The sequence below is a fragment of the Rhinolophus sinicus genome, chromosome 2, assembly GCF_057876585.1.
Source record: "Rhinolophus sinicus isolate RSI-liver-muscle chromosome 2, RSI-T2T, whole genome shotgun sequence".
NCBI classification, from domain to species: domain Eukaryota; kingdom Metazoa; phylum Chordata; class Mammalia; order Chiroptera; family Rhinolophidae; genus Rhinolophus; species Rhinolophus sinicus.
In genome coordinates, this window is record NC_142502.1 from 172,798,434 (window position 1) to 172,811,188 (window position 12,755).

Here is a 12,755-nt window from a genome sequence, read left to right on the forward strand (position 1 = left end):
TTCCTATTCCTAGCCCGTAACTCCAGGGCTCAGTGCCCCGATTCTATCTTGGAGTGGATAGCCCTCTCTGACTGGTGGCTGATTCTCTTCCTTTTGGGGCTGATACTTGATTCTTTGTGTAGTGGGGGTATCATTGTGACATCGTATGTGTTACCAGGCAGGTGATCTCTTTGAGAAGATCCGAAACCCACAGCGGGCCCTGGAGTGCTACTGTAAAGGCAGCGCCTTCATGAAAGGTACGGCCCTGCCATCCCCGGCCGCCACCGCCATAGGCTCTGCCCAAACACCTGTCTCGGTGCCTCTGTTCAGGTTGACTGGCTTCAGTTCTCCCTTGCTCAGCTTCTCACCTGTTTGCCCCTCCTCATTTCCCTGTCTTACTTTTCCTGAGTCCCATCTGTGGCCGTCTGAGCTGAGTTCCCTCTCCATCTCTGGCAGCGGTGGAGCTGGCTCGATTGGCATTCCCCGTGGAAGTGGTGAGACTAGAGGAGGCGTGGGGGGACCACTTGGTACAGCAGAAGCAGCTTGATGCAGCCATTAATCACTATATTGAAGCCAGGTATGGACGTCCGGGGGTGCAAAGGCAATTGGTGCTGGGGCAAGTAAGGGCTCCAAGGACTAAAAAAATGAGATCTCAAAATACAGAGTAGAGTATGTTTGAGGTGTCTGTTTACCTCCATCCATCTTCCTCTTTCCTCTGACATATTATGTCTTTCCCAACTATGCCAGGTGCTCCATTAAGGCTATTGAGGCTGCCCTGGGTGCCCGCCAGTGGAAGAAGGCAATTTATATATTAGATCTGCAGGACCGGAGCACTGCATCCAAATATTATCCTCGTGTGGCCCAACACTATGCGTCTCTGCAGGAGTATGAGGTGAGGAAGAGCCCCTTTCTGCAGCTTGAGGCATTGCAGTACAGATGACAAGGAGAGAGCCCAGAGCAGGAAGTGGGGCCATCGCACCAAATCCTTCTTTCTGGGGCCCAACAGCATCACCACCCTGGATGGGAAAAAAGCCATTTCCTGACCCTATTTCATTCTAACATGACACAGACCCCTCTCCCAAATATATGAAGCGAGTCTGTAGCTCTCCTTTGTCAGCATGAGTGATTCTTCATGTATAATTCCAACTTAGTTAAAGTACAGAATTGCCTTGCCTTGCAGAAAGGCCAGGCCTTTTTAAAAAAAAAAAAAAAAATTTTTTTTCAATTACAGTTGACATTCAGTATTATTTTATATTAGTTTCAGGTGTATAGTACAGTGGTTAGACATTCATACAATTTATTGATCTGGCAACCATCAGTTTGTTCTCTGTATGTATGAGTCTGTTTCTGTTTTGTTTGTTTATCTTGTTTTTTAGATTCCACATATAAGTGAGATCATATGGTATATGTCTTTCTTAGTCTGACTTATTTCAATTAGCATAATACCCTCTAGGTCCATCCATGTTATGGCAAATGGTAAGATTTCTTCTTTTTTTTTTTTTTTGTATGGCCAGCTAACATTCCATTGTATAGATGTACCACATCTTATTTATCCAATAGTCTATTGTGGCCACTTAGGTTGTTTCCATATCTTGACTATTGTACATAACACTGCAGTGAACATAGGGGTGCGTGTATCTTTTCGAATTCGTGTTTTGGATTTCTTCAGATGAATACCCAGAAGTGGGATTGCTGGGTCATATGGTAATTATATCTTTAATTTTTTGAGGAACCTCCATGCTGTTTTCCACAGTGGCTGCACCAATTTGAAATCCCACCAATATCGTCTTTTCTCTACATCCTAAGGCGAGGCCTTTTTAGACACCCGTCATAATGTCCTCATACTGTTTTCAGCTGGTCTTTTTTCAAAACAGTAGAAGGTCTAAGACACCCACAGTCATCTTTTCTCCTCTGTGATTGTATGACAATGGTATCCCACGCTCTACTCCCTCCCAGCTGAGTTTGTTCTTTCCTCCTACAGGCTCCTTTAACTCTTGCTCTGACCTTTTGTATCTGCCTCTCTCAACCACAGATTGCTGAGGAGCTCTACATTAAGGGGGACCGGACAAAAGATGCGATAGACATGTACACCCAGGCCGGCCACTGGGAGCAGGCCCACAAGGTAGAGAAGGGGGTGAAGTTCATGATAAGAGAATTCCGCCTTTGTGGTTGTGGTGCCACTTTTCTTAGTCTCCGATCTGCCACCTCCATGGGTTCCCAGAAAGCTAAGAAAGTACCAAAATATAGTCTGGGTAACTTGGATCCTTAGCCACAGGGAGAGGTAAGGATGAAGAGAGGCCCATGTTCCCACACCTGTAATTCTGAAGAGCAGATGGGTTTGGGAGCTGGGGAATCTGCAATACCACTCCTGACACCCTAGTGACCTGGGGAATTGTGTTCTCGCTCCTGCTGTCAGAATCTGGTGGGTAAGGTAGGAGAATGGTAATGGGAACATATGCCCCCAACACAGGGCATCTCTGACTCTCCTGCCTTAGCAGAATATAGTTCTTAATTTACCCCTTATGGACTTGGAATTCCCTGAGCTAACTAGGAGAGTGGCAGTAACCAAAGTCCTGTGGTTGAAAGTTCAGAGTTCCTGAGAAAACAGGTTCCCTTAAGCCCCACTTCCTTGACTGCTCTGCATAGCCCTCTGCTTCCCTTGGGAATTGGCACCTGAGGCTACGTTTGCTCTGTGTACACAGCTGGCGATGAAGTGCATGCGACCAGAGGATGTGTCGGTGCTGTACATCACCCAGGCTCAGGAGATGGAGAAGCAGGGCAAGTACCGAGAGGCAGAAAGGTGAGCCGAGGCCCCACAGGAGGCGTGGAGGGAGATGGGGCTTCAAGGCTGGAGAGAGGGATGAGGTCTGAGGGTGTGTGCCCTCTGCCCAGAAGGTAGAATAGACCCACAGGACCTCTTAGGAATGATTCTAGCAGCAGGAATGTGGGTCTAGGAGGCCCCAGCCGTATCTCCCGTCTCTTCCCTAGGCTGTATGTGACAGTGGAAGAGCCTGACCTTGCCATCACCATGTTCAAAAAGCACAAGTTGTATGATGATATGATCCGCCTGGTCGGGAAGCACCACCCAGATCTCCTCAGTGACACACACCTACACCTGGGCAAGGTGAGCCCTTTTGTCCCTGCCCATCGCTTCCTCAAACAGGCTCCGTGTATCTCCCGCCTCTCCAACCTGACCCACCTTTCCCCAGGAGCTGGAGGCGGAAGGCCGGCTACAGGAGGCTGAGTATCACTACCTCGAGGCCCAGGAATGGAAGGCGACAGTGAACATGTACCGGTCCAGCGAGCTTTGGGAAGAGGCCTACCGGGTAAGGAATCCAGGCCACACTGGGGGACAGCCATCCTTCTTTGCCACTCTCAAGTGACTGTCTAATTCTAAACCGGCTGTGGGTTTCTTTGAAAAATGTCTACACCGATACAGAATTTCTCATGCCCTTTTAAGGGTTTGTGACAACCTGAAATCCATCCGTGGCCCCTAAACAGGTTGAGAGACCCTGCAAGTTAGCCCTCTTCCTGTTCTAGCCCAGGTCCCTGATCTTGACAAAGCTGAGGTCAGGTCAGAGATGAGGAGGGAGCAGCTATGTACCCCTGCACGGGAGGACTGCTGAGTGGCTTTGCTTTGCAGGTGGCCAAGGCTCACGGAGGAGCTAATGCCCACAAACACGTGGCCTATCTGTGGGCAAAGAGCCTGAGAGGAGAGGCTGCAGTCAGGCTGCTGAATAAGCTGGGACTCCTGGAAGCTGCTATCGACCATGCTGCCGACAACTGGTGAGGCCCTAAGCCTTCTCTCCATGGACCCCGGGCCCTGGTCTAGACCGAGCCTCTACCTAGAGAAAGGAAATTGATGTGTATCTCAAAAGCAGTTCTAAAAGCTGAGGCAGAGTGAAGAAATGTGGTAAGGAGAGATTCCCCGAAGGACTTGACAGAGAGGCAAGAATGAATTAGGAACGCTGCCCCTATTCCCTGGGGACTCAGAACAGTGGTTAATCTTTGGGTGTTCCAACTAAGGAGAAGGGTGGAGAGAGAACAACGTTTAAAGGTCAGATGCACCCAGCCCATAACTTACTCCTGAGTAATGGAAGCGTGATTCCCTTAAATGCAAAAGGAGCTTTTTTAAGCACATGTTCGGAATGCGGGAGTAATCCTGCATCAGGTCCGCGCTGAGTGCAGGCTTCCTATTTGGGGGAAGCTTTTCTGCTACTGTACCTGTGGCTCGGGACAGGTGAGGGGAGCACCAGGACCGCGCAGTGCTGTGAGGCTGCCTCCTCTTTTCCCCTCCCTCCTGCCCATCCCCCTTCCTCATACTGGCATGGGAAGCACAGGTGTCTCCTGACATACGTGATGGTGAGGCGGTCATCACAGCGCTGCCTGCCTGTCTTCCTTTGTGTTTCTCTGTGCGTCTCTATAGATGGTCTTTCTTAATCGGTCCCATTTCTTCCCCTTAATTCTTCCCCTTTTCTCTTGCCCTCTGTTTTTCTTTTCCTCTTATAGAAGGAAGTATAGAGTAGGCAAACTTTATCTGCACCTTCCTTTTCAGCTCCTTTGAATTTGCTTTTGAACTCTCTCGGCTGGCCCTCAAGCACAAAACCCCTGAGATTCATCTCAGATACGCTATGTACCTGGAGGATGAGGTATGGATGTGCTACTTCTCCATTGCTTTGCTCCTGACCACAGAGCCCTCCTCTCCATGCCCTAGCCCACTGCTGCCAGGCGTTCACACCTCCTGTCTCATGGCTGCCTGTGATGCCAATCTCCTTCTCAACATACAATGATACCTCGGTGTTCGAACGTAGTCCGTTCCGGAAGACCATTCAAGTTCTGAAACGTTTGAAAACCGAGACCCAGTTTCCCCATAGAAAGTAATGCAAAATGGATTAATCCATTCCAGACCTTTAAAAGTCAACCCCTAAAACTGCAAATTTAGCATGAATTTTATTATCTAATGATACCATAGATCCATGAAATTTATAGCATTCATAAACCGAAATGTTCATCAACGGAGACGTTCAAAAAGCGAGGTACCACTGTATACGGCTGCTTTTCTCTCCCTATAGGGTAAATTTGAAGAGGCTGAAGCGGAATTCATCAGGGCTGGTAAACCCAAGGAAGCAGTTCTCATGTGAGTTACCGCATAAATTCCTTAATCCTGTCCTCCCAGGCCTGGCCAACCCCCGTGACCTTTCATTGTCATCTTCACCTTCCTCTCAACCTAGTACCAGTGAATCTTACACACCCCCTCACCCCACCCCACCACCAGTGACATAGCTGTTTGCCTCCCCCTATTAAGGCCTCAGTCCTGTACTTAGCCTTTCCTGTGTCCCCATCTGGGAGCAGGTTTGTCCATAACCAGGACTGGGAGGCCGCTCAGCGTGTGGCCGAGGCCCATGACCCTGACAGCGTCACGGAGGTGCTGGTGGGGCAGGCCCGGGGGGCCTTGGAGGAGAAAGACTTTCAGAAAGCGGAAGGACTGCTGCTTCGGGCCCAGCGACCAGGCCTGGCCCTCAATTATTACAAGGTGGGGAAACCGGATTCAGGGCCATGAGGGGAGGGTGTGAGCCCAGAGCACTACACTGACCTCTGGTACTGAGAAAGATCAGAAGATTAGCACTGGGGAGGGGAAGGGGCGAAAGAGGAAGGAGACGAGAGGTCCAAACACCCAGGAAGCAGTGGGCCGTGGCATTGTGTAGCGGTAGGAAGCTGTCATGCCTGCCTCTGCCCTGATACCTGGAACTCCAAATAGGAGGCTGGATTATGGAGCGATGCCCTGCGGATTTGCAAGGACTATGTACCCGGCCAGCTGGAGGCTCTGCAGGAAGAGTATGAGCGAGAAGCTACCAAGAAGGGGGCCAGGTATGAAGCCAGGGGTCAGGAAATGTTGGCAGCGCTGGGGGTGGGTCAGAAATTGCACATAGGATAGGCCATGCTGCCCCTCCTCCTTCCTGGTCACAAGCACTGTCATCTCTACAGGGGCATGGAGGGACTCGTGGAACAAGCCAGACAGTGGGAGCAGGCTGGAGAGTATAGTCGTGCTGTCGACTGTTACCTCAAAGTGCGGGACTCAGGAAGCAGCAGCCTGGTGGAGAAGTGCTGGATGAAGGTGAGGCTGCCACACCCTCCCTGGCCCCCTGCTTCCGCGGGCCTCCAATCACACCCAGCATTCCTTCTCAAACACCCATCGTTTTCCTCCTGTGTCTTTGTTTTCAATCAAGTAGCAAGTATCTATTGAGTGCTTGCTGGATGTTAGATCCAGAACCTATGAAGGCTATAAGACAGAAAGAAACCCGACAGCCAGAAATTAGGGGAAGTCAGACTAACATGTGGCTCAGTTAATTACTACTGTATCTGAGTGATCACTACAGTGTGTGATTCAAAGTGAAATTCAGAGAAGGGTGAGATCTCTGCGGGCTGGAGGGTCAGGGAGGCTTTGTGAGGGAGGAGGCAGACCTAGGACCAGAGCTGGGAGGGCAAATCAAGACCCTGGAGCTGGAGGCCATGAAGAAAGCAGAGGCTTCTCCTCTACCCAGCAGCTCCTGAAAAGAAGCCTCTAGCAGATTAAGCCAAGTCAATACGTTTCATCAGCTCTAAGACATATATATATATAATACTCATGTTTTAGTATCTTTGAAACCAGGATACATGTACCGTTTAAATAATGCAAGGCAATATGGTATTAGGAGTTATGAAGGGGTGAGATTGATCAGCCCTCTAAATAAACTATTCGTCCAATGATGCCCTTGCAAAATTTCCTGTAGGCTTCTGAGGTCTTGTAATTGAATAGCCCCTAAAAATTGGAGGGGAAGAAAGTAGAAAGAAGGACTGATGATTGGTTATGAGAGTTTAGCAGATTTTAACCAGCAAGTACTTATTAAGCATCTGCTGTGTCTTACTCTGGAGCATTGTTTACTTGGGTCTGTGCATGACTATACCTTCTTCAGATTAGTCAGAGGATGGCTTCTTGGATGGGGGCACTTTAAGCTTTGAAAGGTTTGGCTGGTAAAGAGAGGCAAGAATAAGTGGGGGAAAGACCAGGAGGGTTAGCATAATCTGTAGCTAAACTAGACCATGTGGAAATTAAAGTCTGGTGAGGGTGTCAGTATCACAGTGGAAACAGAGGGAGCTTATACGACACTTGGGTTTGTGAAATTACTGAGTTTTGGGGTTGGAAGTTGTCTCCAAGATCATCTAGACCAGCACTGTCCAATAGAAGTTTAGTGCAGGTCCCAGAGGTAAGTCACGCATATCATTTAAAATTTTCTGGTAGCCACATTCAAATAAGTAAAAAGGAACAGATGAAAATAATTACAACATTTAGTTAACCCACTATATCTAAACTATTATTTCAACATGTAATCAAATATAAAACATACACATTTACTGAGATATTGTACATTCCTTTTTTCCTACTACGTCTTTGAAATCCAGTGTGTTCTTAAGCTTACAGCTCATCTCAGTTGGGACGAGCCACATGTCACTAGTGGCTAGTGCTCTGCACAGTACAAACCTAAACCAACCATCCCTCTTAACACACGAAGAAACTGAAGCTCAGAAAAGCCCAACACAAACATTTACAGCATGTCCTGGACTCCTATTTTAGGGTTTCTTTCTCTATACCATGCTACCAAAGTTCTATTGGTGACAAAGAACTTGAGAAACTAGGTTGTCAAAGGTGGCAGGGCCAAATGCAGTGACCTTAGACAACAAAGAGCATGTTGGAAAGAGGGTGAGCTGAGAGATACTGGATGGGTACTGTGATGGTCATTTAAAGGCTCTGATGGACCAGGAGGCAGGCTTTTCCCAGGAGGGTGGAAGGTGAGGGCGAGTTTAAGAGAGAAAGTTGGCAACTGGAGGGAAACCACAGATCAGACTGAGGACTCCCAGCAGTATTTGTCTCTCCGACCCATTTCCGTCTTCTGTTCAACCACTCAGGCAGCTGAACTCGCCATCAAATTTCTGCCTCCCCAACGCAGCCTGGAAGTAGTTCGGGCTGTAGGACCCCAGCTGATTGGAATTGGAAAGCACAATGCAGTAAGTAGGGTGCTGGGACTAAAAAGACGTAGATTCCACAGATGGGTGGAATGGTGATATATACACGCAGGAAGATGTGTGAGGTGGGCCTCTGGCAGGTATGGCATGCAGTTCTGGGCCAACGGGAGACTAAGTAGAGGGGAAAGATGACCCCCAGTCTGATTTCCCACTGCAGGCTGCAGAGCTCTATCTCAACCTGGACCTAGTCAAGGAAGCCATCGATGCTTTCATTGAGGGTGAGGAGTGGAACAAGGCCAAGCGTGTGGCCAAGGAGTTAGATCCCCGGTACGCTCACGCCCCCTTCTCACGGGGCAATTCTCCCTTCCTTCCTTTTGTAAAGACTCGGGGAGAAAGTTCTCACGGGCAGGGTGTGCATCCCGGGACCATGAAGTGTGAGCTCCCTGCACATCTTCACAGGTATGAAGACTATGTGGACGAGCACTATAAAGAGTTCCTCAAGAACCAGGGCAAAGTGGACTCGGTGAGACGTGCAGAGTTAGCAGGCGGCGGAAGGCATGGAGAGGCTCACGAGAGTCTCTCCCGCTCCTCCCCCTCATGTCCTCTCTCTCCTCATGTAACTGTCTTTGCACTGACCCATAGCTGGTGGGTGTGGATGTGGTGGCTGCCTTGGACCTGTACGTGGAGCAGGGCCACTGGGACAAGTGCATCGAAACAGCTACCAAGCAGGTACTGCTGTCGCCCTCCCCTTCCCAGCTCTGCCGTACATGTTCTCTGGACCCCCCACCTGCCCCAGAGCTGTTCTCTCTCTTACTGCCTCCAAAGCCCAAAGATGCCTGATCAGCTCGGAGAGCTCAGTCTCCCACACTCTGAAGTTCGGTCAGAGACCAAGTTGGGCCTGGCTTGCATGTGCCCTTAGCCTCAAATCCACAGCCTCAAGTCACCACCCACCCTCGCTGCCTGGTCGCACTGATCCCAGCCTCCCCCCTTCACTGCTTTTCCTTCACCCCTGGACAGAACTACAAGATTCTGCACAAGTACGTGGCTTTGTATGCGACTCACCTGATCCGAGAGGGTGACTATGCCCAGGCACTGGCCCTGTATGTGCAGCATGGAGCCCCTGCGAACCCACAGGTACCCGCTTGCTCCCTGGGATGACTGTTTCCTCAAAGCAGTTGTTTCCTTCTCGAGAACCACCCATCCCCTTAGGGACTGTCTTCTGAAAGGGTTCTATGATCAGCATCATGCCCAGCGACCCCACCCAAATCTCTTCTGAAATGTACACTCTCTCGGGAGGGTTTACCCTTTGAAGAAGCACCAACAACCTCCCCAGCTCTTAGCCAACACACAGGGGACGGTCTTTCAGAGATGGAGCCAGCTCACCCCTCTAAGGCCTTAGTCACTTCCTCCAGTGAGAGAACGCCACTCTCCTAGCTGAGCATCACAGCTCTCTGGAGGGTTAGCCCATCCGCGCCGTGTGTTCGTTCGTATTCACACATTTGCCCCAGTCAAAGCACCAGTGAGTAAGAAATAGTTATTTTCTTACTCTTCTTTCTCTGCCCTAAAAAATCATCCGCTTTCTCCATTGTTGGCCCCTAGCTCCTCCCACACACACACATTTGCAGCCTGTTTGACTTTCTTTGAACCCATCTCCACTGACTTTCTCCCATAGTTGTCCCCTTCTCACTCAGCTCTTTCTCCCGTCTACCTTCAGAATTTCAACATCTACAAAAGGCTCTTCACAGACATGGTGAGCTCCCCTGGGACTAACAGTGCTGAGGCGTACCACAGCTGGGCCGATCTTCGGGACGTCCTCTTCAACCTGGTGAGAAGCCGGGTCAACAACAGGGATAAGCCTCCTCCGCCTGTCCCTGGCTCCGTGTCTTCTTTCATGTACATAAAGCTTTACCCTCCGACGGAGACTGTACCTTGCTCTGTCCAGGTGGCCATCAGGGGACCACTCTGTGGCCCTGCTACTCCTGACCCCTGACCGGGCTGTGCTCTCTTCCTGCTGTAGTGTGAAAACCTGGTGAAGTCCAGTGAGGCAAACTCTCCAGCCCATGAGGAGTTTGAGACGATGCTGCTCATTGCGCATTACTATGCCACTCGCTCTGCAGCCCAGAGCGTCAAACAGCTGGTGAGAGGGACCGAGAGGGACCGGGGAGGCGCACTCACTCTTAGGGACGCCATCTTCAAATGTATGATGTGGAATGAATTCAGGTTCCACATTCTCAAGCTTCTCTCCTAACTTTGCTTCTGTTTAAGTAAATCTTTAACCTTGCTGAGATGGTTTTCTGCCTGTACTCCTTTGACTTTCTTAGGTCTCTGTGCCCACGTAGCTCTGCCTCATTATGCTTAAATATTCAAATCGCGTGACTCTGTATTCACCTCTATAATATACACATACCTTTGGCTTATTCATGATAGTAATTGTGTCATCTCATGTACTTGAATGATAGAATTCTAGAAGTAGAAGGAAATTTAGAAATAATCTATTCCCAGTTCTACCTGCAGATGAAAAAACATAAGACCCAGAACTGCTTGAGATCCAGAGCAGTTTAATATTGATCGTTGGTTTTCTGGTTCCGTGTCTGCCTTAGTTATAAGATCATTAGTCTGGTAGCTCAGTCACTGTGCCAAGATCATAATGCTTTGACTTTAATCCATAGGAAACTGTGGCGGCCAGGCTTTCTGTTTCACTCTTACGTCATACACAGCTGCTACCTGCAGACAAAGCCTTCTATGAAGCAGGCACTGCTGCCAAGGTAAGCTGGGACGCGGAAGAGTGGGGTTAAGGAAATAAGGAAACCACAACTTGGAAGGTATCCCATCTGCTCAGGTAGAGCAAAGCTGAGTGTGGGGCTGTTATGGAGAATATCGTTTTCCTCTATCTTCCTGGATTCTTTCCCCGGCATCCTGGAGAATCAGCATCCAGGCCCAGCAGCTCACTCCCACTTGCAACTTTTCTTTGTTGCAGGCAGTTGGCTGGGAGAACATGGCATTCATCTTCCTCAACCGCTTTTTGGATCTGACCGATGTGAGTAGGAGAGTTGTGCCCAGAGGTTGGGACTTTTTGCATGTCACAAGCTGTTCCTATCTCATGGCTGCCCACTCTGCCACAGGCAATTGAAGAAGGGACTCTGGATGCCCTTGACCACTCTGACTTTCAGGATACAGACATTCCCTTTGAGGTGCCACTCCCCGCCAAGCAGCACATACTGGTAAGGCCGCGGGATTGGAGAACGGGAGGTCTCACCGGAGTTGAGTGCATTAAGGGAGGACACTTCAGGTTGGTCCTCCAGCCCTTTATACCGGGCATCAGTCAGCAACGTCTTTAGAAGGGCCTCAGCCCTCACTGTTCCTTCAGTAAAAGTAGAAGGGAAGCTAAGGTGTAACTGTGACCCCCAACCCAAGGAGGATCATTTATGGGTGAAAGGATGATGGCTTAGCAACACACCCCCACTCACCACCCTCCATGTGCCCTGCCCTGCTGTGCATGAACCTGCTGCCTCCTCTGCCCTTTCCAGGAGGCTCAGAGAGAAGAGGTTCGAGACTGGGTGCTCACAGTGTCCATGGACCAGCGGCTGGAGCAGGTTCTGCCCCGGGACGAGCGCGGTGCCTATGAAGCTTCTTTGGTGGCGGCGAGCACTGGTGTTCGGGCACTGCCCTGCCTCATTACAGGTACAGAACCCGTGTCATGCAAGGTGGCATGCAGGGTCTCTGGTCCCGCTCCCCACATGAGCATGCAGGACATGGTGAGGCCAAAAAGGAACACCCACGCAGCCACAGGGGAGTCACCGCTATATTCTTGCTGACGGCTGGGATGGAGACACAGGAAGCAGGAGCCACACGATCTGCAACCCGCCTGCAACCCGCCGTCCGCTTCTCTGCCAACCAATCAAACTCACTTGCTAACTACAATCCGCGCTTGCTAGCTCAGCCACCATCTTCTTGCTAGCCCCCATTTGCTGCTGGCATAGCCACAGCAGTTATATTAGTGGCCAATGGATCACTGGTTACAGCTGACAGCCAACTAGCCACAGCTGATGGCCATCCAATCACAGTTGATGGCCATTTACTACCTGAGCCAGCACCTTTCCACATGAGGCTGAGAGCCTGGAAAAGGCACTCCTGGCTCTATCCCCAAAACCCGACGGCACCCCACTTCTGTGGTGGGTAGAAAGGAGGGGAAACAGCAGAATCAAGGAACTATTTTACTGATTGAGTCAAGGATGCAGAAAACAAGAACATCCTATTTTTCACCCCTAAATGACTGTTTTCCCCCCTCACTCCCTCTCAAACCCCAGCTCACCTTTTCTTCTTCCCACATAGGCTACCCCATTCTGAGGAACAAAATTGAATTTAAGCGGCCCGGGAAAGCAGCTAACAAGGAGAACTGGAATAAGTTCCTCATGGCTATCAAGGTTCGAGCACAACTGAGGGATGGGGAGAGCCGCACTCAGGAAAACAAACCACGAGAGGGTGGGCGGGAGTGTCAAGAAGGCAGCTGCAGCTTCTGAACCCTGCTGCGCACACCGAGATGGAGCCACTTTTCTCTATAGCAGGAGTTTTTCTCAGGACTGATGAATTCCTCTCCTGTTCTGTTTACTCACAGACCTCCCACAGCCCCATGTGCCAGGATGTGCTGAAATTCATCAGTCAGTGGTGTGGAGGGCTACCCAGCACCAGCTTTTCCTTTCAGTAATGCTCAGGAAGAGTTCTCTTCCTTATTAAAGTCTTGTAAGTAACTGAGACCACTGTATTTCATTAAGGTG

The 12,755-nt window shown here is 49.9% G+C and overlaps 1 protein-coding gene across 1 annotated transcript in view; it reads left to right on the forward strand.

Annotated features, from left to right (window-relative positions):
- Nucleotides 1–12,755, forward strand: part of IFT172 (intraflagellar transport 172) — a 33,555-nt gene that overhangs the window by 20,485 nt on the left and 315 nt on the right. Inside the window, exons 23-48 of the mRNA XM_019735300.3 lie at nucleotides 158–236; nucleotides 436–556; nucleotides 727–871; nucleotides 2,012–2,101; nucleotides 2,682–2,779; nucleotides 2,968–3,103; nucleotides 3,189–3,305; nucleotides 3,623–3,765; nucleotides 4,535–4,628; nucleotides 5,052–5,116; nucleotides 5,332–5,512; nucleotides 5,738–5,847; nucleotides 5,965–6,094; nucleotides 7,924–8,022; nucleotides 8,198–8,307; nucleotides 8,440–8,503; nucleotides 8,623–8,709; nucleotides 8,998–9,114; nucleotides 9,695–9,805; nucleotides 9,998–10,117; nucleotides 10,650–10,745; nucleotides 10,958–11,017; nucleotides 11,103–11,201; nucleotides 11,508–11,661; nucleotides 12,313–12,404; nucleotides 12,596–12,720. Of these exons, the coding sequence (XP_019590859.3) occupies nucleotides 158–236; nucleotides 436–556; nucleotides 727–871; nucleotides 2,012–2,101; nucleotides 2,682–2,779; nucleotides 2,968–3,103; nucleotides 3,189–3,305; nucleotides 3,623–3,765; nucleotides 4,535–4,628; nucleotides 5,052–5,116; nucleotides 5,332–5,512; nucleotides 5,738–5,847; nucleotides 5,965–6,094; nucleotides 7,924–8,022; nucleotides 8,198–8,307; nucleotides 8,440–8,503; nucleotides 8,623–8,709; nucleotides 8,998–9,114; nucleotides 9,695–9,805; nucleotides 9,998–10,117; nucleotides 10,650–10,745; nucleotides 10,958–11,017; nucleotides 11,103–11,201; nucleotides 11,508–11,661; nucleotides 12,313–12,404; nucleotides 12,596–12,685 (2,808 nt within the window). The 3' untranslated portion in view covers nucleotides 12,686–12,720. The remainder of the gene's footprint in view (nucleotides 1–157; nucleotides 237–435; nucleotides 557–726; nucleotides 872–2,011; nucleotides 2,102–2,681; nucleotides 2,780–2,967; nucleotides 3,104–3,188; nucleotides 3,306–3,622; nucleotides 3,766–4,534; nucleotides 4,629–5,051; nucleotides 5,117–5,331; nucleotides 5,513–5,737; nucleotides 5,848–5,964; nucleotides 6,095–7,923; nucleotides 8,023–8,197; nucleotides 8,308–8,439; nucleotides 8,504–8,622; nucleotides 8,710–8,997; nucleotides 9,115–9,694; nucleotides 9,806–9,997; nucleotides 10,118–10,649; nucleotides 10,746–10,957; nucleotides 11,018–11,102; nucleotides 11,202–11,507; nucleotides 11,662–12,312; nucleotides 12,405–12,595; nucleotides 12,721–12,755) is intronic.